The sequence below is a fragment of the Elephas maximus genome, chromosome 11, assembly GCF_024166365.1.
Source record: "Elephas maximus indicus isolate mEleMax1 chromosome 11, mEleMax1 primary haplotype, whole genome shotgun sequence".
NCBI lineage: Eukaryota > Metazoa > Chordata > Mammalia > Proboscidea > Elephantidae > Elephas > Elephas maximus.
Window position 1 is genome coordinate 104231315 of NC_064829.1, and position 24429 is coordinate 104255743.

At 52.6% G+C, this 24429-nt stretch overlaps 1 protein-coding gene across 1 annotated transcript; it reads right to left on the reverse strand.

The window, feature by feature from the left end:
• Positions 1–1596: 1596 nt before the first annotated feature.
• FOSB (FosB proto-oncogene, AP-1 transcription factor subunit) lies at positions 1597–6633 on the reverse strand. Its single transcript, XM_049900054.1, has 4 exons — positions 5956–6633; positions 3685–4005; positions 3331–3438; positions 1597–2337 (listed from the first exon to the last, which is right to left on the reverse strand). The coding sequence occupies exons 1-4, from the start codon at positions 6079–6081 to the stop codon at positions 1876–1878; spliced, it is 1017 nt and encodes a 338-aa protein (XP_049756011.1). The 5' UTR covers positions 6082–6633; the 3' UTR covers positions 1597–1875.
• Between the last annotated feature and the right edge of the window lie 17796 nt (positions 6634–24429).

The window sequence follows — 24429 nt, forward strand, 5'->3', positions numbered from 1 at the left end:
AAGAAAGGTCTGGCAATTTACTTCTGAAAGATCACAGCCTTGAAAACCCAACGGAGTGCAGTTCTACTCTGCACGAATGGGGTCGCCATGAGTTGGAATCAACTCGAGGGCAACTAACAATGACAGAGATAGCCAGAGAAAAGACATGACTCCCAGAGAGACAGGCTGATTCCAAGCTCCAGAAGCTGTATTTCCAATTGGACAACATGCTCCTAAGAGCCGACGTGACCTAGGCTGAGGTTTTGCAGAAGCGTCCACATACTCACACACACACCCACACACACACCCATATATAATATATTTTATTTATACATAATAGATATAAGTGCTTTTCGGTAACCAAGAAAAGGATAAATAGCTATGGGAGGGGTCTGGGGTTATGGGCAGGGGACGCGGGAGCGGGCATGTGGAATGTCTTCCATGCAGCTCAGGGGAGGGCATGCCCACCCCTCATATTAAAAAATATAAATTTGCCTCATGATCAAATTCTCATGAGGTGAAGCACAAGGGGAGGCGAGGTGGGAGAGCCAAAACCAAGATTTGGGGATTGAGGGAGTTGGGGGAGGGGAAACTGGGATGGTGGGAGCCCAGCCCCTTTGAGTCTGTCAGTCCAAAAATATAGGGGAGTGGGGGTAGGGGCCAAAGCCTCAGCCCTTAAATCTTCTCCAGAAAAATATCAAGCCTCCTTGCAACCTCCACTTGTCCCCTTTCCAGAGAGGATTTGGGGGTGCGAAGGGGAGAGAGAAGTTGGCGTCCTAGGCTGGGGGAGTATGAGGCGCCTTAAAGAAAAAGGTCAGGGCTTGGGGCTAGGGGTCCTGAGGAGAGACAGGCCACACGGATAACTGTCACCCCCTCTCAATTCTGTCACCCCGTTGAATCGAACTCAACTGTTGTAGGGGAAAGGAGGCAGATGGTTGAAGGGAGACCAAGAAGAAGCTTTGGGGAGCCGGGGGCCACAGTCCCTCTGAAAGGGCTCTGTCCCACCCTGGCTCCGCCCTACAAGTTGACCAACTCAGTTCACAGTATAAAACACTCCAGCAAGGCAGGCATCACAGCGCCCCCTGCTGCCTGAAATCAGAAAGGCCCAACAAGGAAGGCCAGGACGGAGGGCTGGAACGTTGCGGGGCAGGAGGCTTGGAATAATACTGTAATCAAAAAGGAGGGCTAGGGGCTGAGTTTGTGGGACTCCTTAGGAGGTGATAAATTCAGATCAGAGCCAGTTTTGTGGGGACGGGGCGGCTGCACAACCAGCGAGGGCGGTTCACATTTCAGAATAAGTTTGGGGTGGGGGGATTTTCAGAGGGAACATCAACGTCCCTCCAAGGGGGGGCTCAATTATGCCACTCAATACAAAGGAAGGTCTAGCCACGTGGAAATGGTAGATAAATAAGCCAAGGTCGGGGAGCTAAGGTGCCAGCCTGGACACCCCCATGAAGGGGGGCTGTGAGAGATGGCAAGGAGGGTGGCATTTTCCTTGTTGGGCTTCTCTGGAGTAGACTCCAGCCCACCCCACCGCCCACCGCCGTACCCCTTCCCCTCCAGCCCCACGCAGCTCGCCCCAATGGCGGCATCACCCCCACTCACCCATCCTCAGAGGTTGAGTTGAGGTGAGAGAACCAACATATGGCCGGGGATGTCTTTCCCCTCCCCACCCCCTGCCCCCAAAGTCACCAGCTCTCCGGGCTCGCCAGGACACAGAAACAAGAGGCGGCACAAAACACAAGGAGGTCCTGGCCGATGGCAGTGGCGGCAGAGGGTCAGACAGGAGAGTCAGGGAGGCCACACACCCACTTGTCTCTTCCCCTCTCTCTCCTCCTTCTCCTCTTCCAAATCTCTCTCCCTTGTGTGTTTGTTTGTTTTGTGTGTCTAAAGAGTTCACAGAGCAAGAAGGGAGGGCGAGTTCAGAGGGTCGGAAGGCTGGTCACTGCCGCTGGTGCGTTGGGCGCCGGCGAACGCGGAGACTTCCGGGCAGGTGAGGACAAACGAGGAAGTGTACGAAGGGTTAACAACGGGGAAAGGGTCGCCGAGGACTTGAACTTCACTGTGTGTAAAGAGAGAAGCTGTCAGGTTGGGGGGTGCGTCTTGGCTGGTCTGGAAGGGCAGGGGCGGTGGTGGCGGGGGCGGCAGCAGCCAGCCGAAACCATCTTCCTTAGCGGAGGCTGACCCCGGCAAATCTCTCACCTCCGCCAGAGGGCCGGGCCCGGGCCCCTCTTCGAAAGGGATCTTGCAGCCCGGTTTGTGGGCCACCAGCACAAACTCCAGACGCTCCTTCTCCTTTTGGAGCTCAGCGATCTCCGACTCCAGCTCGGCCTTTTCTTCCTCCAGCTGATCTGTCTCCTGAGGTTCCCCCGGAGGCCAGGTCGAGGAGGAGAGGAAGGAGAAAAAAGGCGTCAGTGACCAGAGGCGGTGGGTCATGCCTGGAACCTTCTTCTCTACACTTGCCGCCAGGCCCAGACCGAGAGGAAAGATCCCTTTAGATGGATCCTGGTATACTCTGGGGCTTCAGGCCAGGGTTTTGCCTGGTCAGAGCCTCAGTTTCCTCATCTGTCAAGTGGGTGGTTAGGAAGGGGCCCGGTGCATATGGAAGTTTCTGGTGCACAGGCTGCGCTCAGAGGTTTGATGAATGAATGAATGAATGTGTGTTTTTCATTCCCCCCTCCCCCCTCCCTGCTACCCTACTCCCTAATAATCCTCCTAGGCAATCAACCAAGGAGAAGGGGAAGGCAGAGGATTGTCCTGGTTTCCCTGAGAGGTGACAGGTCATCCTGCAGGTATATAGAAGGAAACTCTCAGACTGAGGTAGGGAGTGAAAAGGGAGTGGGCCTAGGGGTCAATGCCCCCAGCCCAAAGTCTGAGAGCTATGGGTGGCTGGGGACAGGTGGGGGGGGAACTGACATAGGGCAAAAGTAGTTTTAAAGAATGTTAAAGGTAGTAGAAGGAGCCTGGGGGGCTTGACAAGGGGTTGAATAAACCTGGAGAAACCGAGGCAAAATGGGGTCAGTGCTTGCCCAGGATCAAATGGGAGAAATAAGGGGAGGTCCCCTCTACTGAGAGTCCCCCAAATGTTCCCTCGGATGAAGTAAAGGCCAGGAGAGTGGTGTTTGGAGGGGTTGTAGGTCCAGGCAGGGTGTGGCCAGGAGCCTACATAAGTATGTGGGGGTCTGTGTATGTCACAGACCCCCATCTGGCCATCTGGCCCCACCTGCACCTAGTTTCATATGTGAACCTCTGGTTCTCAGCCCAAGGTCAGGGCACAGGTGTGGGGAAGCAGAGAGCAGGGACAGAGCCTCCTTCAACATCCCCTCAGCCCATCCCAGGGACCATCCTCACCGCCTGCAGTCGGTCAGTCAGCTCCCGTCGACGGTTCCGACATTTGGCTGCTGCCAGCTTGTTCCGTTCCCGACGAACCCTTCGCTTCTCCTCTTCCTCAGGTGTGAGCTGAGTAGGGGAGATAGAGGCCATGAGGTTTGGGGACAGGGCATACCTCCTCCATCCATCCTGAACCTCCTTTCCTTCTAGAACCCCCAGGAGCCAGAAAAGGACTCTAGTCCTCACTAAGTGTTAGCAAGAATGATAAGGTATCTGCAGTGTTGAAGCCTTAGTGGCCCCCCACCCCAATTGTGAGAAAGTTCCTGCCACTCTTGCTCCTGTCCCCCAGGCCAAGTTCTCATGTCCCCTACTCACCGCCTCCTCTGGGGGTCTCCTGGGCCGGGCTCGGGCTGGGCGGGAAGGCCCAGGTCGGCTGGTGGTTCCGCTGGTGGAAGGCCCACCACTGCCACTAGCTCCGCCACTGCTGTAGCCACTCATGCCTGGTGTGGAGTAGCTGGTTCCCGGCATATCATAGGGGTCGATGGCTGGGGGCTGGGAGGCCAGTGGCTGCCCCTGGGACTGGGCCATGGAAGAGATGAGGGTGGGTTGCACGAGCCACTGGAGGTCCTGGCTGGTTGTGATCGCGGTGACCGTGGGCACGAAGGAACCGGGCATTTCCCCGAGACCGGCGCACTCCTACGGGGTGACACATACACACACAGGCGTAGACACACAAACAGAAACACCGACACACACACGCCCAACACACATACACACACGGACCCCGTGAGTGAGCACAGGGTGAGCGGGTGTGGATGTGTGTGTCACAGGCAAAAAGCCACAACACCCACCCTTCCACTACACCGTGACGCAGTGGTTAATGAGAGGATTTCTGCTTAACTGGCTTCTCCCTCCTCCTTCTCCTTCCTCGGTGAAAGGTTGCACGGTTCCAGCGGGTGGTGAATCACACCCCGGGTTGGTGACTCTTAGGTGTGGGGGGGTGGGAAGGAGGCTGGACACAGCCGGTGACAGAACACCCGGGACGGAGCCACAGCCACACACAGCCACAACACCCCACCCCCACCCCAGAGGCAAGGGGAGGGAGGGGGAGAGGCCTTAGGCCAAGCCTTCTTCTATACACACACACACACACACACACACACACCCCTCTGTGCGAGGGAATGAGGAGCTGGGGGGGGTCCCCGAGACCCCCGTGCAGAGGCGGGGGTGCCAGTTAAAAGGGTGTTGGGGACGGGTCTAGGAGTTCAGAACAAACGTTTCAGGTAACTGTCTTTCCCAGAGTGAGGCTGATAAGTGACAGGTTAGGGTGGACCGACAGGTAGAGAAAAGTGACGGCCCGTGCTCTCTCAGACTTTGGCGGAGGGGAATGTCTGCAGGTCCAGAGCCCCCCAATCCCAGTGGGTGCTCATCTCCCCCCACCTGCAAATGGAATCCTAGACCTGCACGGAAGGCTTAACTACTCTCCCGGGGGGCGTGGTGAGGGAAGGGCTGCCTGGCTGGCCAATCAGCGTGCTGGGAACTCAAAGGGGGCGGGGCTTCTGGAGACCACCTGGTCGGTACCCCCCGGGTTACAGGTTCTAGTCCTAGCTTCGGACACACCGGACGACGGGGTGTCCGAAGCAGAGGGAGTGGGAGTGTGTCTGCGTGTGTCTGGAGAAGTGGGTGACAGTCACCATGTCTCTCGAAGAAACTCCGCCACACACACAGACACCCCCCGCCCCTGAAAGCCGAGGACACCAAATCCCCGCAAGGTCCTCGCGGACCCATCGGGTCTCAGAAGTCTTTCCAGTCGCGACAGGAACCCCTTCGCTCTGCCTCGAGAAGTCCGTAAAAGAGACCCTAGCTCCTAGGAACGACGGGGCCCGGGGACCGAGCCGGGGAAGGAAACTGCATCCTACAAATAGGAAGGGGAAGCTGATTGGCCAAAGCCGGCGCCGCAGCAGCCAATCGGAACGCCAGACTGCCCCCTCCCTTAGCAACGTGGCCCCGGCGTTCCAAAATAGAACGCTCCCGGGACGTCAGGGGCGGGGCGGGCGAAGGGGGCGCCGCGCGCCGTGCGTGCCCCGCGTCAGACGGAGGATTCCAGCGCGTCAGCCGTTACGCACGGGTCCCCCGTTACGTCTCCGCGCAGGAGGCGGAGGCAGCGCGGCCGAGGGTTCGAGGCCCGCTTTCCCGCTGGGTGGAGGGCGAGCGAGCGCCGGGAGTCGGCGCTCTGAAGGAGGAGGAAAGGGGAGGGGGCTACTGGAAGCTTCCCCGGGGTTTTCCCCACCTGCCTAACCGCGCCAACCTCGGTTTGGGGGCCTGAGCTGGAGGCAGTCCCAGAGACTAAAAGTTCTCAGCCCTGCTACCGCATACACGTTGCACTGAGCGGCGCATCCTCCCTCCCCCTCCTTAAGCTTACCCCAATACTTTCCCTCCCCGCGCTCCACATACACACAACCAATTGCAAACATCTTTCGACTCCGCAGTTTGCAAACCGCTCTTCCAGCCTATTCCCTTTCAGATCCTTCCCTTTCAGATCGTGGGTTTTGGCGCGTTTTTATTTGGGGGGGGGGCATGTCTCGCTCTACCCTTGACTTAAAAAAAAAGCCCACAAACCAGCACCCCAAACTCTCTAGAACTTACCTGGGAGGCGGCGGCGGTGGGTGGACTGCCAAAGGAATCCACCGAAGACAGATACTGAGACTCGGCGGAGGGCGAGGAGCTGCACCGGGAGCCGGAGTCGTAGTCTCCGGGGAAAGCCTGGAACATTTCCCTGGGCACAGGGGGGGCCCTGTGACCACGCTGGGGTCGCCGGGAAGCCAAGGCTATAGCCGGGTGGGGAAGAAAGGTGCGAGTCCGAGGTGAGCCGAGCGCGTCTCCAAAGTGCGCTGCGCGGAGAAGCTTGGGAAGGGGCAGCGTCCCGCTCCAACAAAGGCAAAGTTTCTGTGCAGCTTCTCCGCTGTGCCCAGGCCCCACAGGATGCCTCTGTGACTCCCGAAAGTTCAGGCTCTGGAGGACCCAGGGGCGTGGGGGGCCGCTCCCCCAGCGGCGGAAAGTGCTGTCCCGGTTTACAGAATCCGCTTCGGGTGCGGTCTCCTCCACGCGTCGGCCAGGTCCCACGGGGGAGGGGGGACAATGAAGAAGACGAAAAAGTAATTCGCTCCTCCAAAACAAAATGAAGAATTATCTAGAAGAATTCGTCCAAAAACTTTCTCTTCGGAAAAAAAAATAATAAACCGGATATCACAGCTCCCAAGAAGAAGAACCACAACACTCAAGTCCCCAGTCCCGGTTCCGCGTGTCCCCACGGTGGCCGTAGCTCTCAGACTTATGAATGAAGCCCTGTGCCGCCAGCCTGTATTTATATGCCCGGGACCCGCCCCCCTGCTTACGTCACCCCCACCCCGCGCCACAAACTTCCTAAAATCTCCGGCCCCGCTCAACCGACCCCAGCGTCCTCCGGCCAGAGGTCTGCCCTAGCCTCGACCCGGCTATCTGAATGATCTTCGTGGCCCCGGGGGTCTCTGGGGCCGCGTTCCCGGGCGCACGGCAGGAGGGGATTCCGACCCCGCCTCCCCGGAGTTCCTGTGACGCAATTAGCCATATAAGGAGCTCGGCCGCGCCGGCTGAGTGTTTGTTTGGTATCCTAGCAATGACGTCAGAGGGAATCCCTCGCTCGCTCGCGCGCACACCCCGCGCGCCTGCGGATCCCACCCGCGCCTGCGCAGTGCCACGCTGCCCGGGGGCTGGTATTAATAGGCGATTAACCTTGCTGGAGGAAGGCCCTGCTGACCCCTGCCGGGAAGACCCCAGCTGGCAGGTCCTCCTTACCTCTGGGGGGGGGTCCCTCTTCCCATTCTCTCGACTACTGCAGCGCCCCCACTCCACAAAAAGACACTGGCTAGTGTTGTGTAGTCACGTAGGTGGGGAAACTGAGTCTCGAACCCAGTGGGAGGGTCTGTGATGCTCTGGGTGAAAGTGGAGGTGGCGGGTGGAGTGCCGAGGCTCGTCCCAGCTTCTGCCCGGACCCGCTGTGCAAGCTTAGGAAATATTTCCTCTCTCTGTGCTTCAGTTTTCTTAGCTGGGCAAAGAGTTTAAGGTGAAGCTTCCCTGCTGGTGGTGTTTGGACCTCTCCTCGCTTTATAATCCATTCTGGAGACAGAAAAAAATGTGGAGGGAATTAAAAATAAAACAGTAAAACCTGTGAAACCCGGAACCTGTGTAAGGTGGAAACCTGTCAGAGAAGGAAAACTCAAATGTTCACTAAAAGGAGCGACAGGAACGTGGTCAGACTGCACCCTGCCAAAGGCGGAAAACTTTCCAGACCCGGAAAAACAAGGCGGTCGAGTGGAGTTAGGGCTTTCCCAGATTTCACCGTGATAGTAATTGGTATTATTCATGTTATGTATTGAGCACTGACCAAGTACAAGGTCCTGTGCTAAGGTAAGCCTTTCAATACAAGATCTACAATTCTTAAAACAGCTTTCGAAGGTTGAGGGCGAAAATCTTCATTTTATAAAAGAGGAAAACGATACAGGGAAAGAGGTTAAATGATTTATTCAATATTGCATCGCGAGAAACTCAAACTCGGAATTGTCAAACTCCAGAGCCCTTGCTAACCTCTTTCTGGATCCCTGAGAGTGGCCTGGCTCAATGAAACTTCCGGGAAAACCAGGGCCTTGGGTTGTTTAAATGATAATGGCTCCTTTTGCTGGGGTCTGTAAACCCGTTCCTGACTATTCGCAGTGTGTACACTGTAACCTAGCCTCAGAGGGTTGAGACCGCTTACCTGAAGACACCCAGTTAGGAAATGGGGCTCAAGTGTCTGGTATTTCTGATGCCACAATACTGAATTCTTAGTCATCCCCTGGGAGGGGTGCCTCCAGCTGTGGACAAAAACCTGAGTCCCTGGCACGTCCCTCCCAACACAGAGCTAGGCACAGTCCCCCAAGCACTTTAAAATTGTGGAATCCCATAGGCCCAGAGAGGGAGACACTTGGCTCAGGGTCACACCGCAGGTCTGAGGCAGAGGGGGAGGAGATGGTGGCTCCTGATTCCCAGGAATCTGGGTTCCCAGCCCCATTTTTGTGGGGAGTAAAAGGGTGGAGGGACAAGGTGGGCAATAGAGGAGGTTGAAGTTTCCGGATGAAATCCTTCCCTCTACACTCCTCCTCCACCCCCTCTGTCTACCACCAGTTGGGAGGGAGGGACAGGTACTAGGGAATGACCGTAGCCACCATCAGCCAGTGACTTAGCCCCAGCATCAGACAGGGAGTGACCCATGATCCCCCAGTCTCATCCAAGCCCCTCGTTTCCTCTCCCACTCTACAGTGGGAGATATAGTCAGAGAAACCCAAATACCTACCCTGGCCGCCCAGAGACCTTCACAGACTGACATAGGTGTCACATCTATCCACACAGCCACTCACAGGCCCACAGGTCACACACATGGGCACTCAGACATTGCCCCACAAGCAGCAACACACTCGGTCACAGGGAGAAACAGCTTCACAGATGCACACCCACGTGGAGAAGCATACACCGACACATAGTTACAACAAACATCGTGAACATCCACACACTCGGAGACGTCCACATGACCCACATCACACACATCCACACATACAAGGAGAAATACATGTAACGCACATCACACACACAGACCTTTAGCACACATGTACATGTACGCATATGTTCACACACACATCTGCAACTCCCAGAGATGGAGACAGTCACAGACACACACCAGGCCAACAACCACACGTTCTGTAGAGGCAACCATGCTTACAGCCCTTCATGTGACAATAACAAGAGTGACTTCTTCTGGAGAGCTTTATATTAGCTTTCCTAATTTTCACAGTGTGCCTATGAGGTCAGAACTATTTCACAGGCCAAGAAACAGAGGCACAGAGAGGGGAAGTCACTTGCCCAGAGTCACACAGCAAGAAAGTGATAGAGCTGGGATAAGCATACAAGGTGTTGGGCTCCAGAACTTGTGCTTTAGAGTATTGATTCAATGAGTTTATCTATGTCCACGTATTCACACATGCTCAGGGACACACTGGCCATTTACCCCACATGGGTAAACCCAGAAACCAGCTTGTTGGACTTTAGCGCCGGCCTTGTCACTTAGAAGCTGGGTGAACTTGATGCCTGGAGTCTCAGTTTCCTTACCTGGAAAAGCAGGGCAGGAATAATGCCCAGTCATTGGGCTGGTAGGAGGGTTACATGAGGTTAACATCACTAATCACTACTCATCCATCAGTTTGTACTGTGGTGGCTTGCGTGTTGCTATGATGCTGGAAGCTCTGTCACCAATATATCAAATACCAGCAGGGTCACCCATGGTGGACAAGTTTCAGTGGAGCTTCCAGACTAAGACAGCCTGGGAAGAAAGGCCTGGTGACCTACTTCTGAAAAGTAGCCAATGAAAACCTCATGGACCACAGTAGAATATTGTCTGATACAGCGCTGGTGGTTGAGCCTCCCAGGTTAGAGGGCAACGACAGATTCAAGCATGCCGACAATGGTGAAGGTGGTGCAGGACAGCAGCGTTCTGTTCTGTGGTACATAAGGACGCCGTCAGTTGGAGCTGACTCAACAGCAACGAAGAACAACATCAGTAAAACTCCTGGAACATTCCTGGCACATTGTAGGTGCTTAGTTTTATATTAAAACAAAGCCTTGGTTTTTATTAAAACATAGACCCTATGAGACATCGCGCAGAGGCAAAGACACACCAGACCGCGTTGTGACTTGCATGGGCCCTGGGCGCGCTTGCCTTTGTGGGCCTCTTCAGCCATAAAACATCCTTTTTTTTTTTTTGCTACAGTGATGAATATATTAATGTTATATATATTGCTACATTGTCTTTGCCTAAAAGTTCAGTCGTTTTTTTCTTTTTTTAAAGGAAATCAAACATTTCCACCAGACCCTAAAACTATCATGGGCATGTGCCTCCTGAGCCTAAGGGGAAGGTTGGCTTTGGAGACACATACACTCACTCACACACATACTCACATACACTCTCACACACTCTCCTCACTCACACATACACTTGCTCGTTCACACACACAGACTCCCTCAAATGCACACACATTCACTCACACTGTCATACTCATAGTCTTTCTCAAATGCACACACTGACATACACACAGTCATATGCACACACAGACACTTCCACACTCACACACTCTCACACACCCAGTCTCCGTCAAATGCACAGACACGAGCACACACTCTCCCAACCACTCACACACACACTGCTGCACACACACCATAAGCCCGTTGATTTCAAGTCAATTCTGACTAATAGTGACCCTATAGAACAGTAGAACCGTTCCATAGGGTTCCAAGGAGCAGCTGGTGGCTTTGAACTGCCAGCTTTTGGTTAGCAGGCATAGCTTTTAACCACTGTGCCACCAGGGCTACACACACACACACACACACACGCACACACACAGAGACTCGCCCTTAAATGCAGACCTGCCCACAGAACATGGGCAAGGCAAGCATGTCTCTGTGGCACTCAATCGCGAGGGCTTCCAGGAGGAGGAGGACTTGAGTGGGGTTAGGGAGGGGCAGTACCCTGTGCCCTGGCTCCCCAGACCTTGGCTCTGCATGGGGAGGGGCTCAGCCTCCTGCTCCCACAGGCTGGCGGGTGGGGTGGCAGTGTAGGGAGGGCTGTGCTGTGCTTGCTCAGAACATCCTGGAAACAGCCCCAGGCAGACGCCGCTAAAGGCAGGCCTCAGCACATCCTCCCATCCTTCCCTTGGCAAAACCCCTGCTTCTCTGTTCCTCAGTTTCCCTGTGTGTAGAGAAGGAAGGTTGAAGGTCGTGGTTTCTGAAAGTCCTTTGAGGCAGAGAAATTAAAAAATAAAAAGGAGGAGGAGGAGGAGGCCGTCGAAAGCAAATGCTTATTAAGCACTTGCTGTATGCTGGGCATTCTGCTTAGTGCCTTTACACACATTATCTCTGTTAATCCTCACGCCAGCCCCATGAGTGGGTTCTGTGATATCCCCATTGCGCAGAAGAGGAAACTGAGGCACAGGGAGGGTAAGCCTGTGAGGAGTGCTTCTAAACTGCTAACGTGCACAGGAATCACCCAGTTAGAATGCAATTTCCAGTGCAGTCGTCTGTGCTTGCAACAAGCTCCTGGTGACACCCAGCCTGCGGCTCCTAGGATCATCCTGGGAGGAGCAGGGCCTGTGAGCGTTTCTGAGGGTGACAGGAGGGGGCGAGCATGTGTGTGCAGGTGTGGGCGTGGGTGTGTCCTGTTGTCGTGACTGTGACCTCTTTTTTATTGTGGTAAAAATGTATAACAAAACAATTGCCATTTCAATATTTTTCACGTGTACCATTCAGTCATACTGGTTATGGTCATCATGTGGTACAACCATCACCCTTCTTCATTTCCAAATTATTTCACTGCCATTAACAAGAATTCAGTACCTCCTAGAGTCCACTTTTCCTCCTCTTTCCCACCCCTGGTAACCTTGGTCTCTATACATTTTAATATTAGAAATATTTTAAATATTTCATATAAATAGGATCATGCAATATTTGTCCTTTCGTGACTGACTTATTTCACTCAGCATAATATTTTCAAGGTTCATCCAACTCATAGCATGTATCAAGACTCAATTTCTCTTTATGGCTGAATAATATTCCAGTATACGTATGTACCACATTTTGCTGACCCATTCATCTGTCGATGGACACTTGGGTTGTTTCCACCTTTTGGCTTTTGTAAAGAGTGCTGCTATGAACATTGGTGGGCAAATATCTCTTGCATTCCTGCTTTCAATTCTATTGGTTATACACCTAGGAGTGGGCTTGCTGAGTCAGAGGGTCATTCTATGTTTAACTTTTGGAGGAACTAGCAAGCCCTTTCCCACAGCAGCTGCACCATTTCACAATCCCACCAGCAACGGATGAGGGTCCCGATTTCTCCACATCCTCGCCAGTACTTGTTATTTTCTGTTTCTCTGATTGTAGCCATCCTAGTGGATGTGAAGTGGTGTCTCCTTATGGTTTTGACGTGCATTTCCCGAACGACTAATGATGTCGAACATGTTTTTGTGTGCTTGTTGGCCATTTGCGTATCTTCTTTGGTGGAACGCCTATTTAAGTAGGGCCAGGTGGATTTAACATGCCTCCTCAGGGCCCAGTTTGAATAGTGAGCGTTACTGGCTGGACAGGCCAGCTCCCCACTGAGCAATCCAGGAGCCCAAATGGAGGGCGTCTCCGTGGAGCTTCAGAATAGCAGAGTGGTCCAGACTGGGGACTGTCAGCTTGATCCTCCATATATTCCTGCATTCTGCATCCAAACTCCTCCCCATGGCCCATGTGGCCTGGCATGACCTGTCTCATGCCTACTGCCCCAGTCTCATCTCACCCCACTCTCCTCACATTCCTGAGCAACACGGCTTCTCCCTCTTGTCTTCAAGCCTCTCTACCTACTCTTCTCTCTGCCTGGAGCACTCTTCCTTTCACGTCCTCTGGCTCATACCCTCCTCCTCCAGGTCTCAGCTTCTGTGTCCCCTCCTCCGGGAAGCCCTCTCTGACCTCCAGGCTGGGTCAATTCATCACTGTCTGGGGATGGGTCTTTCTCTCCCACTGGCCTGTGAGCCCCCTGCAAGCTGTGCTATAATTGTCCTGGTCTCCACTGTGTCCCCACCACAGTGCCAGGCATGCAAAAGCCACTGCCATCGAGTTGGTTCTGATTCATGGTGACCCCATGTGACAGAGCAGAACTGCTCCATAAGGTTTTATGGAAGCAGTTTGCCAGGGCTTTCTTCCATGGTGCTGCTGGGTGGATTTGAACATCCAACCTTTAGGTTAGTAGCCAAGAACAAACTGATTCACCAAGGCATACAAAGGTGTTCAATAAATATTTATTGAGTAAATGAATCCTCATATATTCCTTCATTCGTAAACACTGAGAGCCACTGTTCCTTTGCCGTTGCATTGGCTGAGGGCAGAAGATGTTACAGACAGAGTGGCTGATAGACAGAAAGGCTGTGCCTACGTGTTGGGGCCTGACTCCAAGTGCTGATGAACAATCTGTAGGCCTGTTATTCCCATCTGGTCCCAAGGTAGGCTGGGGCAATACTTGGCTGAGGTCAGTGGGTTTTCCTGGGGGGCAGACATGTTTATCAGGGGTGGAAAAAAGGAAGTTTAGTTTACAGAACCCAAACTGTGGAGACAGACAGACGGACACACATGCAGACAGAGTACACACACACACCAGTTTTCAGATATCACCAGGCACACACATTTCACCTTTATAGGCACACACACACGACTATGCAAACACCAATAGCGTACACAGAGCTGTACCTAAGGAGTCCCTGGGTGGCACAAACAGTTAAGCGGTTGACTACTAACCGAAAGGTCAGTGGTTCAAATCCACCCAGAGGTGCCTCAGAAGGAAGGCCTGGCAAGCTGCTTCCAAAAGTTCACAGCCTTGAAAACCCTATGGAGCAGTTCTACTCCGGCATGCATAGGGTGGACATGAGTCAGAGCCTACTCAACAGTAACCAGCAACAAAGACAGAGCTACACATACAGTTGTACATACACACCACACGCATGCGTACATACACACCTAACCACACAGATACTGACAGACACACCTTTGTCTGCACAGACACACGGATAATGATGCACACGCACACAATAACACACACAATGTATATACATACCACAGAGGTAGGCACACACAAACATGCACCAAATCACACACAGACACTGACAAGCTCACATCTTTGTCTGTCTTCAAAGACACACAACTCTCCACACACAAACTGGCTGAGCCAGGCACTCCAATGGCCACAGTTTTACCCCTAGAGCTGTGGACTCACAGAATTTCTTCAATATCAGCACAGACGTTTGTGCGGAGGTCCACCCACAGTCACACAGGCACAAAGAGCCTCTACAGACCCACAGATTTGCTGAGTTGTATAAAAACCTACAGAACAAGGCATTGCTATGCGCCCAGTACACCGAATCACACAGCTGGCTCACACCACTGCGTAGTCTCTCTCCCACACACGCTCAGGACCACACTGTCTCTCTCTCTCTTTCTTTCACACACACAGTTTCACGTATGCAGACACACAGACACAGAGCAAAGCAGACATACTCAGATGCACACACAGACACAGACCCAGAGCTAAGCAGAGGATACTGTCCACTTTAGGCTTATTTCAGGCCCTGGGTCTGGGGTCCTGTTGACTCCCTCACTGTGGGGATCAGGCTCTCATCAACCCCCAACTCAGACCCACACCATGTGACACCACTTGACTCCAGACATTGGGGCAGGGTGGGAGTGCTCAGTGAGGCTGAAGCAAGCCCAGAGGGCTTCCAGGTGGAGGTGAGTCTAGACAGCCATCTAGTCAAATCCTGAGAAGATTCAGATAAGGAAGGAATCCCCATGAACATGCTCTCCCTAATGTGGACATGCAGGACCAGAGAAGAGGAGGCAGGAAGGACTATGGGAAGCTAAGAGGAAGGAGCAGACTAAGGTGGTAGGGGGTGACTACTGTGGAGACCTTCCCAGCTGGATTTAAGGATGAATATAATATCAGTAATAGTAATAATAATAAAGGAATACCTGGGTGGTGCAAACCATTAAGTGTTCAACTACTCGCCACAAGGCTGGTGATTCAAACCCACCCAGAGTCACCTCGGAAGACAGGCCTGGTGATCTGTTTCTGAAAGCTCTACTCTGCACACATGGGGTCGCCATGAGTTGGAACTGACTCCACGACAACTAACAACAGAAATAATAATAGGTGTCTGTCATTTGAGAACTAACCAGTAGTGACACTCTGCAGTTCACATGTGTTTTGTTCTTGTCGTTTAACCCTCCCAGTAACACTGAAAGGATGGCACTAGCTGTGTGAGTCTGGGCAAGTAACTTCTCTGAGCTTCCATTCCCTCCTCTGTAAAGTGGGGATGACAACCGCACCTCTCTCCTGGGGTTGTTTTGAGGAGTAAATGAGTTAATACAAAAAACGCCCAGAATAGTGCCTGGCAGAAAGTATCACAGCAATATTGTCAGCTGCCATGGAGTTAATTCCGACTCATGGCGATCAGATGTGCGCAGAGTGGAAGTGCTCCACAGGGTTTCCAAGGCTGTGACCTTTCGGAAGCAGATCACCAGGCCTCTCTTCTGAGGTGCCTCTGGGTGGGTTCGAACCGCCAACCTTTTGGTTAGTAGTCCAGCACTTAACTGTTTGTGCCACCCAGGGACTCCTATTATAGCAATGTTAATGTTATTGTTGTGCAGTGCCCTGGGATTGACGGAGACTCATAGAGACCCAGTAGTACAGGGCAGAAGTGCCCCGTAGGGTTTCTTGGGCTGCAATCTTTATAAAAGATCACCAGGCCTTTCTTCAGCGGAGCCTCTGGATGGGTTTGAACTGCCAACCTTTCATTAGCAGCCCAGTGCTTAACTATTGCCCCACCAGTGCTCCTCATTACAGCAATAATGGTTACCCGGACTGAACAGATGAGAAAACTGAGGCCTGGAGCCCTTAAAGAACCTGGCCAACTTGCAAGCTGATGCAGAGTGAGAACCGGCTGCCAACCAGGCAGTGGGGTTCCAGAGTCCTGGGGTGAACAGAGCAGGGGCTCCCCACTCAGAGGTTCTGAGTGTGCCCACGAACGTCCTTGCGTGAGCATTACGTGCGCTTTGTCTGGCCATTCTGTCCTTCTCTGACCTGCTGTCTTGTGCCTCTGAGGCTCTCTGCGCAAACACCCAGACCTCATCCCACAGCCAACCCGTCACCCAGCCTCTGCCCACAACCCACAGCCTCCCGGTCACACCCACACCGGCTTCCTCTCACACTTTCTCCTGCCTGCACCACGAGCACACCCATGGCGGGGTGGTCTCCGGCTGCAGCCACCGGGCTGACTCAGGCCCCGTCCCTCCTCGCTGACCCCTCCACGGCCTGCCCGGCCCCTGAAGCCAGACGGCCACGCGGGGGTGTCGTGGGGGTGACAGCGGGCCACGTGCCCGCGCCGTGGTGGCTGAATTCCGCCTGTGATTCAGTCCACTTGTCTGGGCCGCCTGGGGGTGCCCTGACCGGGTGATGTCAGGGGCCAGGTATGCGGCCCGGGGTTTCTCCGAGGTGACTCAGTCGCCTGAGCTACCTCACTCCTTCTCGTAGACACTCCGGGCATCTGACCAGGGCTTCTGGCGCGGGCCAGCCGCCTGAAGCTCTCTTCCCAGCCCCCTCCACGCCCTCTGCAGCCAGGAACTGTGGGAACAGCAGGGCTGAAGGCAGGGGGACAGGCTGGAGGTGGGTTCCAGGGCCTAGGGCCCCAGCCAGTCCTGGCAGCCCACCAGACCTTCCCCAGGACTCACAGGTTGTTATGGGGTAGAATTCATTCATTCAATCAACCATCGAACATATTTACTCAGCTGCCCCTCTGTTCCGGACATCCGAGACCTGGGCACAGAGTAGAAAAGACAGAATTCGTCACAAAGCTTCTATCAGAATCTACACATTGAGTGTTTTTATTATTATGGTTAGTATTCCACCAGCCTGAAAGACTCAAACTGGTTTCTGTTCCTCCAGGCAGCTCTCCAAAGAGCTCCAGCTTCTTTAAATCCCCAGGCTCCAAACAGTCCTTGGGGGAAGTCCTTTCTGGAGTCTGACCTCCAGCCAGCCTGCTTCAGCAGGAGCTCTCTCTCTTCCTCCTTTGACTTTGGCGTTCCCAGTCTGGTTGAGTGATTTGAACAACACTGAAAGCTCCACTGCCCACCCCCAACACACACCAGGCCGCCCCTTGTCAACCTTCCCCAGAACCTGAACTCCTGGCGTGATGATGGTGGTTTGGCCTTGTAGAGGCTGCGTGCTCATTTCGCGCTTACATTAGGTTTAGAATTTACAGATACAGCTTCGAATAGCCACAGTCGCCCCTGGAGGCGGCCTATTATCATGCCCATTTTATAAGAAGGAAACAGGCTCAGAAAGAAGAAGCCACTGTCTCAGTAGCACACAGCTAAAGCCTGAGCCCATAACCTGGATTTTGGACACAAGCATATGGGCACAGGCATGTAAGAAATACAGCAAAACCTGTGAAAGCCGGAACCTGTGTAGGGCGGGAACCTGTCAGAGAAGGAAAACTAAAATATTTTCCACAAAATAGCGATAGAAAAGTGGTGACCGCATCCCATTGGAGGCAGAAAACTTGCGAGACCTGGAAAAGCACAGTAATCCTGTAGAGTTCTGTCTCTCGCAGGTTTTACTGTAATAATGCTGGTGTCACTCCAAACTAGTATTTTGTAAATGTTTATTTGTGTCAGGCATTGTTCAAAATGCTCTCTGTATGAGTTCATTTACTCCCCTCAATAGCTCGATAGTGGGTACAGTTAGGATCCCCATTTTACAGACAAGAAAAACAGAGGTACAGAGAGGTCTTAATGCTAATACAGAGAGATCCACACAGTTCAAGCCCACAAATATTGACTGAGGTGCTGCTACATGCCAGGCACTGTGATGGGCACACATGTGTGCTCAGCATGGGAACACATAAAAGTTATTAATCCATTTACTCAACAAATAACTACTAAGGTCCTACTGCATGTTGGGCAGTGCTGGGAACTCAGTGATGACCAAGACAGCCCTGGGCCCTGCCTTCACTGGGCTCATAGTCCAGTGGGGGAGACAGACAATAAACAAATACATGTATAATTAGAAATTGTGATCAATGCTGTGGAGGAAACTGAGAGAAAATCTACACACAAACACAGGTACCCTCATGGTTACACATCAATGATCATACACAGAGATCCGGAAACACACACAGAGAGTCACACATACTCCCAAAGAGGCACAGCCAGACACAGAACCACACACATACACAGATACAGCCTCATAAACCAAACCCGTTGGGTTGAATCGAGTCGATTCCGACTCATGGCCACCCCGTGTGTTACAGAGTAGAACTGCTCCATAGGGTTTTCTTGCCTGTGATCTTTACGGAAGCAGGTTGGTTACCAGGCCTTTCTTTCATGGCGCTGCTGGGTGATTTCAAACTGCCAGACTTCAGGTTAGTAGTTGAGTACAAACTGTGTTACTTTCACAGCCTCACAGTTTCACATAAATTACCACGCTGCAGAGACCCAGAACTACACACACACACAGAGCTCAGAAATGTACAGCTAGATTCAAAACCATACAAATCCATAGGTACTTACACGCTGGTTGTTCACATAGATGCCCATATTCAGGGAATCATAAGTACACACAAGTACACACAGTCGGCAGGGCTACAAAGACCCATACATCCAGACACGTTAATGCCAATCGCTGAAATCACTTGCTCAGTCCAGCAGTTGCTCTCACACACAGGGGAAGCCCTCACAGGAAATACCAGATGTGCACACTGTCACTGGTGGAGTCACTCACCTACAGTCACATCCATTCGCACTGTTGCACACCCCATTTCCTTTCCCTCCTCTGAGATTCGCCCCAGCCCTGGTCACATGAAGCTACTGGATGGGGGGTGTTGAGGGTGTGTGTTGGGGATGAGTTATTCGAACCTCCCAGCTGTGGACAACTGCCCAGACACGGGACAGAATGACCGCGGGGCTGCCTGTGTGATGGAAGAGGCTAGGAAAGACAGGCAAGAGGATCCGCGGGAAGAGGAAAAGAGAGGTTGCGGGAAGGGGGAGGAGCTCTAGTGCTGTGGCTCCACGTGTGTGTGTGCGCGCGCGAGTGTGCGTGTGTCTGTGTGTGTGTGAGTGTGAGAGTACAGGTTCTTCACTGTGCGTCTATCTCCACTGGCTGGGGCCCCAGGTGCAACAGTGCACCCAGATAGCTGGGAGTATAAGGCAAAGGAACAAACCAGAGAAGTGCGCTTGTATCTATTTTGGTTGTTATTGTTTGGAGGTGGACCCCTGGTGGTGCAGTGTTTAAGCGCTCAGCTAACTCAAAGGTCGGCGGCTATGGGTTTGATTGAGGGATATGAGACGACCGCGGCGCAGGAGGCGCTGGACAGACAGATATGCCGGGGAGGAGGGGGCGCAGACGGACAGATACCCGAGCGGAGGCGTCCCAGGTCAGACAGGAGGAGCGGGACACAAGCAGACGGCGGCTGTCTAAAGGGAAACCGGTAATTTGGAGACCTGGTTCTCCCCCGCCCTCATCACCGCAGGCCCCTTCCCCCCCACCCCCGCGGGCTCCCGGTCGGCCAGTCTGTCCGCCCGGGCCGGTCCTGGTTGCGTCCTATGCGGCCGCGCGGCTGGCCCGGGACAAACACCCTTGCGTTGCTAGGCGACGGCGTTCCACAGCCTGGCACGTCACCGCGTCTGAGCGGGCGGGGGGGGGGAAACGCGCGGAGAGGGCGGCCGCACCGTTTGTTGACGTTGCCCGGCAACCGCCGCGGCGCTGCCGGGCAACCCGGGCTGACTGTTCGCTCTCTTAAAGGGGCAGGAGCCTTTTTTTTTTTTAAATCAGAGGCGACCCCTGCTGCGCCGCGAGCGAGGCTCTGCTGGAGAGGAGAGAGTCGCTCCCCAGGCATCGGGGAGATTTGGGGGATTGGAGGCTGGGTTAGGTCCCCTGGGGCCGAGAAAGAATATGAGGTGGGAGCTGTTGGTATTTGAGATGTTATTGTTATATTCATTGCACTTATGCCTAAGCACGCTTTTGAGCACGTACACGGGTTTGGGGGGGCACGGAGAGACCTGAGTTCAGGTACCCTCTCTGTGACCTTGCCCCCTGACTTCCTTTCTTTGTGAGCCTGTTTCCTTTGTGAAACGCAAGTGATAACATCACTTACCTCCAGGGTTGTGACTGTAAGAAGTCCGGTAAAGCACTTAAGTGCTCCAAACATAACAGACATCATTATGCTATTTAATAACCAGTTCTGTTCCTATCTCACTGGGTTTTGAAATATCTGTTTGTAAAGTGCTTACTGCAGTGTCAAGCACTCACTGCACGGGGCTGTTGCGTTATTACTGGTGTTTTTATTATTTCCTCTATTCTGAGTAAAGGAGCACGTGATGTGTCATCAAGTGCTGGCGGACACTGTCCTTCTTGGTGTCTTGGGATAGGAAGGCTCTTGGGTCAGGAAGATGTGGTGGGAATCCTGGTTCTGCTGCATCCTGGCTGTGTGACACCAGGGAAATTACCTGTCTTCTCAGACTCAGCTTTCTCCTCAGTGAAATCCACAATCCCTTGCACCTCACAGGGTCGCTTGCAGGTAGGGGTTCTTGGGCGGGGGTCCCCTCTTGCTGGGCTTGTCGGGTCAGTGCCCCATGTCTGTACTGTGACTCACGAAGCTACGTTATGTAAAGCTCCTAGATTCTGCACAGAGGGCAAGTTATATAAACGTGTTTAATGTGCATCCTACATCTCGGGCTAGGGAGGGGACCTGGCTTGGTAAGCATGTCATTACCAAACTGTGGCACTCGCTGCTTGTAGAAAATAGGGCTTATCAAGTGTGGGCCACGTGTATTTATCTACTGTCTCATTCAAAGGAAAATGCTCCCTTCATGGAGGTCTCTCTATATCCCTGAATGCCTGGCTATCTATTTCGGTCTCTGACTCTTCCTTGTGTTTCTGTCTCTCTCTACACCTTTCTGACCTGTATCTTTTCTTCTCTGGCTCTGTCTCACAATCTCTGAGTGTCTCTGTAACTCTCTGCCTCTGTTCCCCCAAGTCCTTTTGTGGGTCTCTCTTTCTGTTTCTCAGTCTCTATAGCATGAATCTTTGTCCATTTCTGAGTCCGTGTGTGTGTGTGTGTGATTCTCTAATTGTGGTAAAAATTTTTTTTTTTTTTTGCTGTCAAGTCGATTCCAACTCATGGCCACCTCGTGGGTTTCAGAGTAGAACTGCTCTACATGGTTTTCCAGGATGTTATTTTTACAGAAGTGGATAGCCAGACCTGTCTTTCGTGGTGCCTCTGGGTGGGTTTGAAACACCAACCTTTAGGTTCGTAGTTGAGCGCTTAACTGTTTGTGCTGCCTGTGGTAAGTACATGTTTAACAAAATATTGGACATTTCAACAATCATCACATGTACAGTTCAGTGACATTAATTATGGTCATCGTGTTGTTCAGCCATCACCCTTAACCAGTCTCAAATTTTTCCATTTCCGTTAACAGAAGCTTAGTGTCCCCTAAGATTTGAGTCCTCCTTTTCCCCTTCCTCCCACTCACCCCAGGTGATCACTAATACATTTTGGTCTCTACACACTTGCCTATTCTAAATAATTTAAGTGGGATCATACAGTATTTGTCCTTTAGCGACTGGCTTATTTCACTCTGTGATTCTCTTTTGTTCTTTAATTTAACACTCCCTCTGCCACAAACTTGTCCCCAAAAGGATTCCAAGGAGGATCTGGGCAGCAAGCACCCCTGGCTTGTAGCTGTCTGCTGTGTGACGTTGGGGTGGGCTCTTTGCTCTCTGGGCCGCTGCCCTTCCCTTTTTGCAAAATTAGGTGGATATGCTAGTGTGAGCAGACACAGGTCCCATCACCAGGGAGCTTTTAAGGGTGGAAGCCTACCCTGAGGGGGCCGAGAGGAGGCCTGCATGGCTGAGATGGGGCCTACACAGCAGAGAGAAGGGCTTGCTTGCTTGCACAGCAGAGAAAGCCGTTCTGCACTGAAGAAAGGAGGGATGTGATCTGCACCTGGGAGGAGCCTTTCAGACTTTGCCTACAGGCTTCCTGATCCTGAGCTGTAGCCTGTTACTTCCTCAATAAACTTAATAAACCACTTAACTGTAAGTATGGTCTGTGAGTTCTGTGTGGCCACTGCAATGGATTATCAAACCCAGCCAAGAAGTAGAGAGTGCCTAGGAGGGACTGGTGGTGTCAGAATTGGTAAAAAGGCTGGAGAGTGGAGATATGTCTGACTTCCACCTCACAGGAATCAGCTTTGAGCTGACCTTGACAGTGATTCTCTCTCCTCCTCCTAAAGGGAGAGGGCTTCAGGCGCTATGAGTATTACTGGAACTACAGAGTCTCAGACAGGAGCTGCAGGGATCAGGATTTGTGACCTGTTCCCTGGGTGATTTTGAGCAGCCAGCCAGAGCTGCTGGCCTGGGGCCTCCACACACTTGTCCCGGTGCCAGATTCTGATGCTGCATAATAAGTGAGGTTTTACAGAGTCACACTGTGAGGGACGAGTGTCATTTCACTGTGAGTAGAGGATCCTGAGTGTGGAAGAGGAAGAGAGACAGGGCTGGGGGTGCGGGTAGGGTCAGAGAGAGACAAAGTTAGCAAGGCAGAGGTAGAGACAACACAGACATAAAGAGACAGAAATTGTGTTTTCTGTGCACCCCCTGAAAATGCACTCCCCCTCCCCCCAGTGCCAGGAAGGCCATGTACCTGTCTGTGGGTGTGTGTGTAACTATGTTTAACAGGTCACTGCAGGCAGCTCTGGGGTGTGCCGGGTCCAGTGCTGTGACTGGGTGTGTCTCCCTCCAGCCACTATGGGAGGCAGATGCTGGGCCGGGAGGTTCTGGGTGGATCCCGTCTGCGTGTGCCTGCCTGTTTCTAAGCATGTGTCCTGGGCCAGCATGGGTGACTGCGTGCCTGTCTGACAACTTGTCAGACAGCATTCTTCCTGTTGGGCTACCACACTTTCCTCAGCCACTGGGTGTGGCTGAGAAGGGTACCATTCCCGGGGTCCTGGGGCATACAGAGGGGCTCGCGTCTGGGCGTGTGGACTTGGGAACAGCCATACTAAAAGAAAGGCACCAGATTGACCTGTGAGTTCTGGGTCAAGTTAAGTGACCCCTTTGGGCCTCAGTTTCTGCATCCTTGAAATGGGAATGACAACGACTTCTGTGGGAATGGTGTGAGCACCACCTAATAGAACAGTACTGCTGCCACCTATTGTCAGCACACCCTGCCCACTCTAAGTTCAGACACCTCCAGAATCTGATCCCTGCTACCCCCCAAGTCTGTTACCACCACCTCTTGCCTCCGCCATTGCAGTCGGCTCCTCACTGGTCTCCCCCTCCCCCGCCTTCACGCTTGGCCCCCAAAGTCTATTCCCCACGTGTAGCCAGAGGGATCCTGTTAAAATCTAAATCACACCATGTATCTTTTTGGCTCCCATAGCTGCCGATTCACTCAGAATAAAAGTCAAAGAATTCACCAGGCCACTGAAAAAAATGAAAACCAGTTGCCATTGAAGTGATTCCAACTCACGGCGACCCCATGTGTACAGAGTGAAACTGCTCCATAGGGTTTTCAAGGCTGTGACCTTTTGGAAGCAGATCAGCAGGCCTTTCTTTCGTGGTACCTCTGGGTGGATTTGAACAACCAACCTTTCAGCTAATAGGCAAGCGTTTAAACATTTGCATCACCCAGGGACTTCGTATGGCCCATAATGCCCTGCGACATCTGAGCCTGCCCTGACCTCATCTCCTGCCACTCCCCGCCCTGTTCTTTGTGCCCCAGCCACACTGGCCTTCTCTCTATTCCTCCAACATGCCAGACATATTTCCATCTTAAGACCTTTGCACTTGGTGTTCGCTCTTGACTGGGATGTCCTTATCTGCACAACCTCACCCTCATCAATTTCTGGTCTTTGCGTGTAGGCCTTCCCTGACCAACCTATTTAAAAGGGCAACCCCAACACTCCCTCTCTTCCTTGCACTTACTACCTTCCAATGTACTATAAAAACCTAACCAGTTGCCAGTAAAGTGGATTCCAGCTCATGACGACCCCATGTGTTTCAGAGTAGAACTGTGCTCCACAGGGTTTTCAATGGCTGGTTTTTCAGAAGCAGATTGCCAGGCCTTTCTTCCAAGGCACCTCTGGGTGGATTCATACCAATTTTTCAATTTGTAGCCCAGCTCTTAACCATTCGTGCCACCCAGAAACTCCTGCAATGTACTATATAACCTGCTTAATTTGCTCATTTATGTTTATTTATTGTTGACCCTCCACCCGTGTGAGCTCCAGGAGGACAGAGATGGCTGTCTTGCTCACTGTTATATATACCCAGCGATTACCACAGTGTCTAGCACATACTAACCCAAAATCAAAACCCACTGTCATCGGGTTGGTTCCGACTCATGGTGATCCTATAGGAGAGAGTAGAACTGCCTTATAGGGTTTCCAAGCCTGTAAATCTTCTGCAGA

Coding starts and splice junctions, on each gene's coding strand:
- FOSB (XM_049900054.1), bottom strand. CDS start 6,081: ATGTTCCAGGCTTTCCCCGGAGACTACGACTCCGGCTCCCGGTGCAGC. Junction 4,006..5,955: donor CCACCGCCGCCGCCTCCCAG/GTAAGTTCTAGA, acceptor GTCACCCCGTAG/GAGTGCGCCGGTCTCGGGGA. Junction 2,338..3,330: donor TGACTGACCGACTGCAGGCG/GTGAGGATGGTC, acceptor GGGGAACCTCAG/GAGACAGATCAGCTGGAGGA.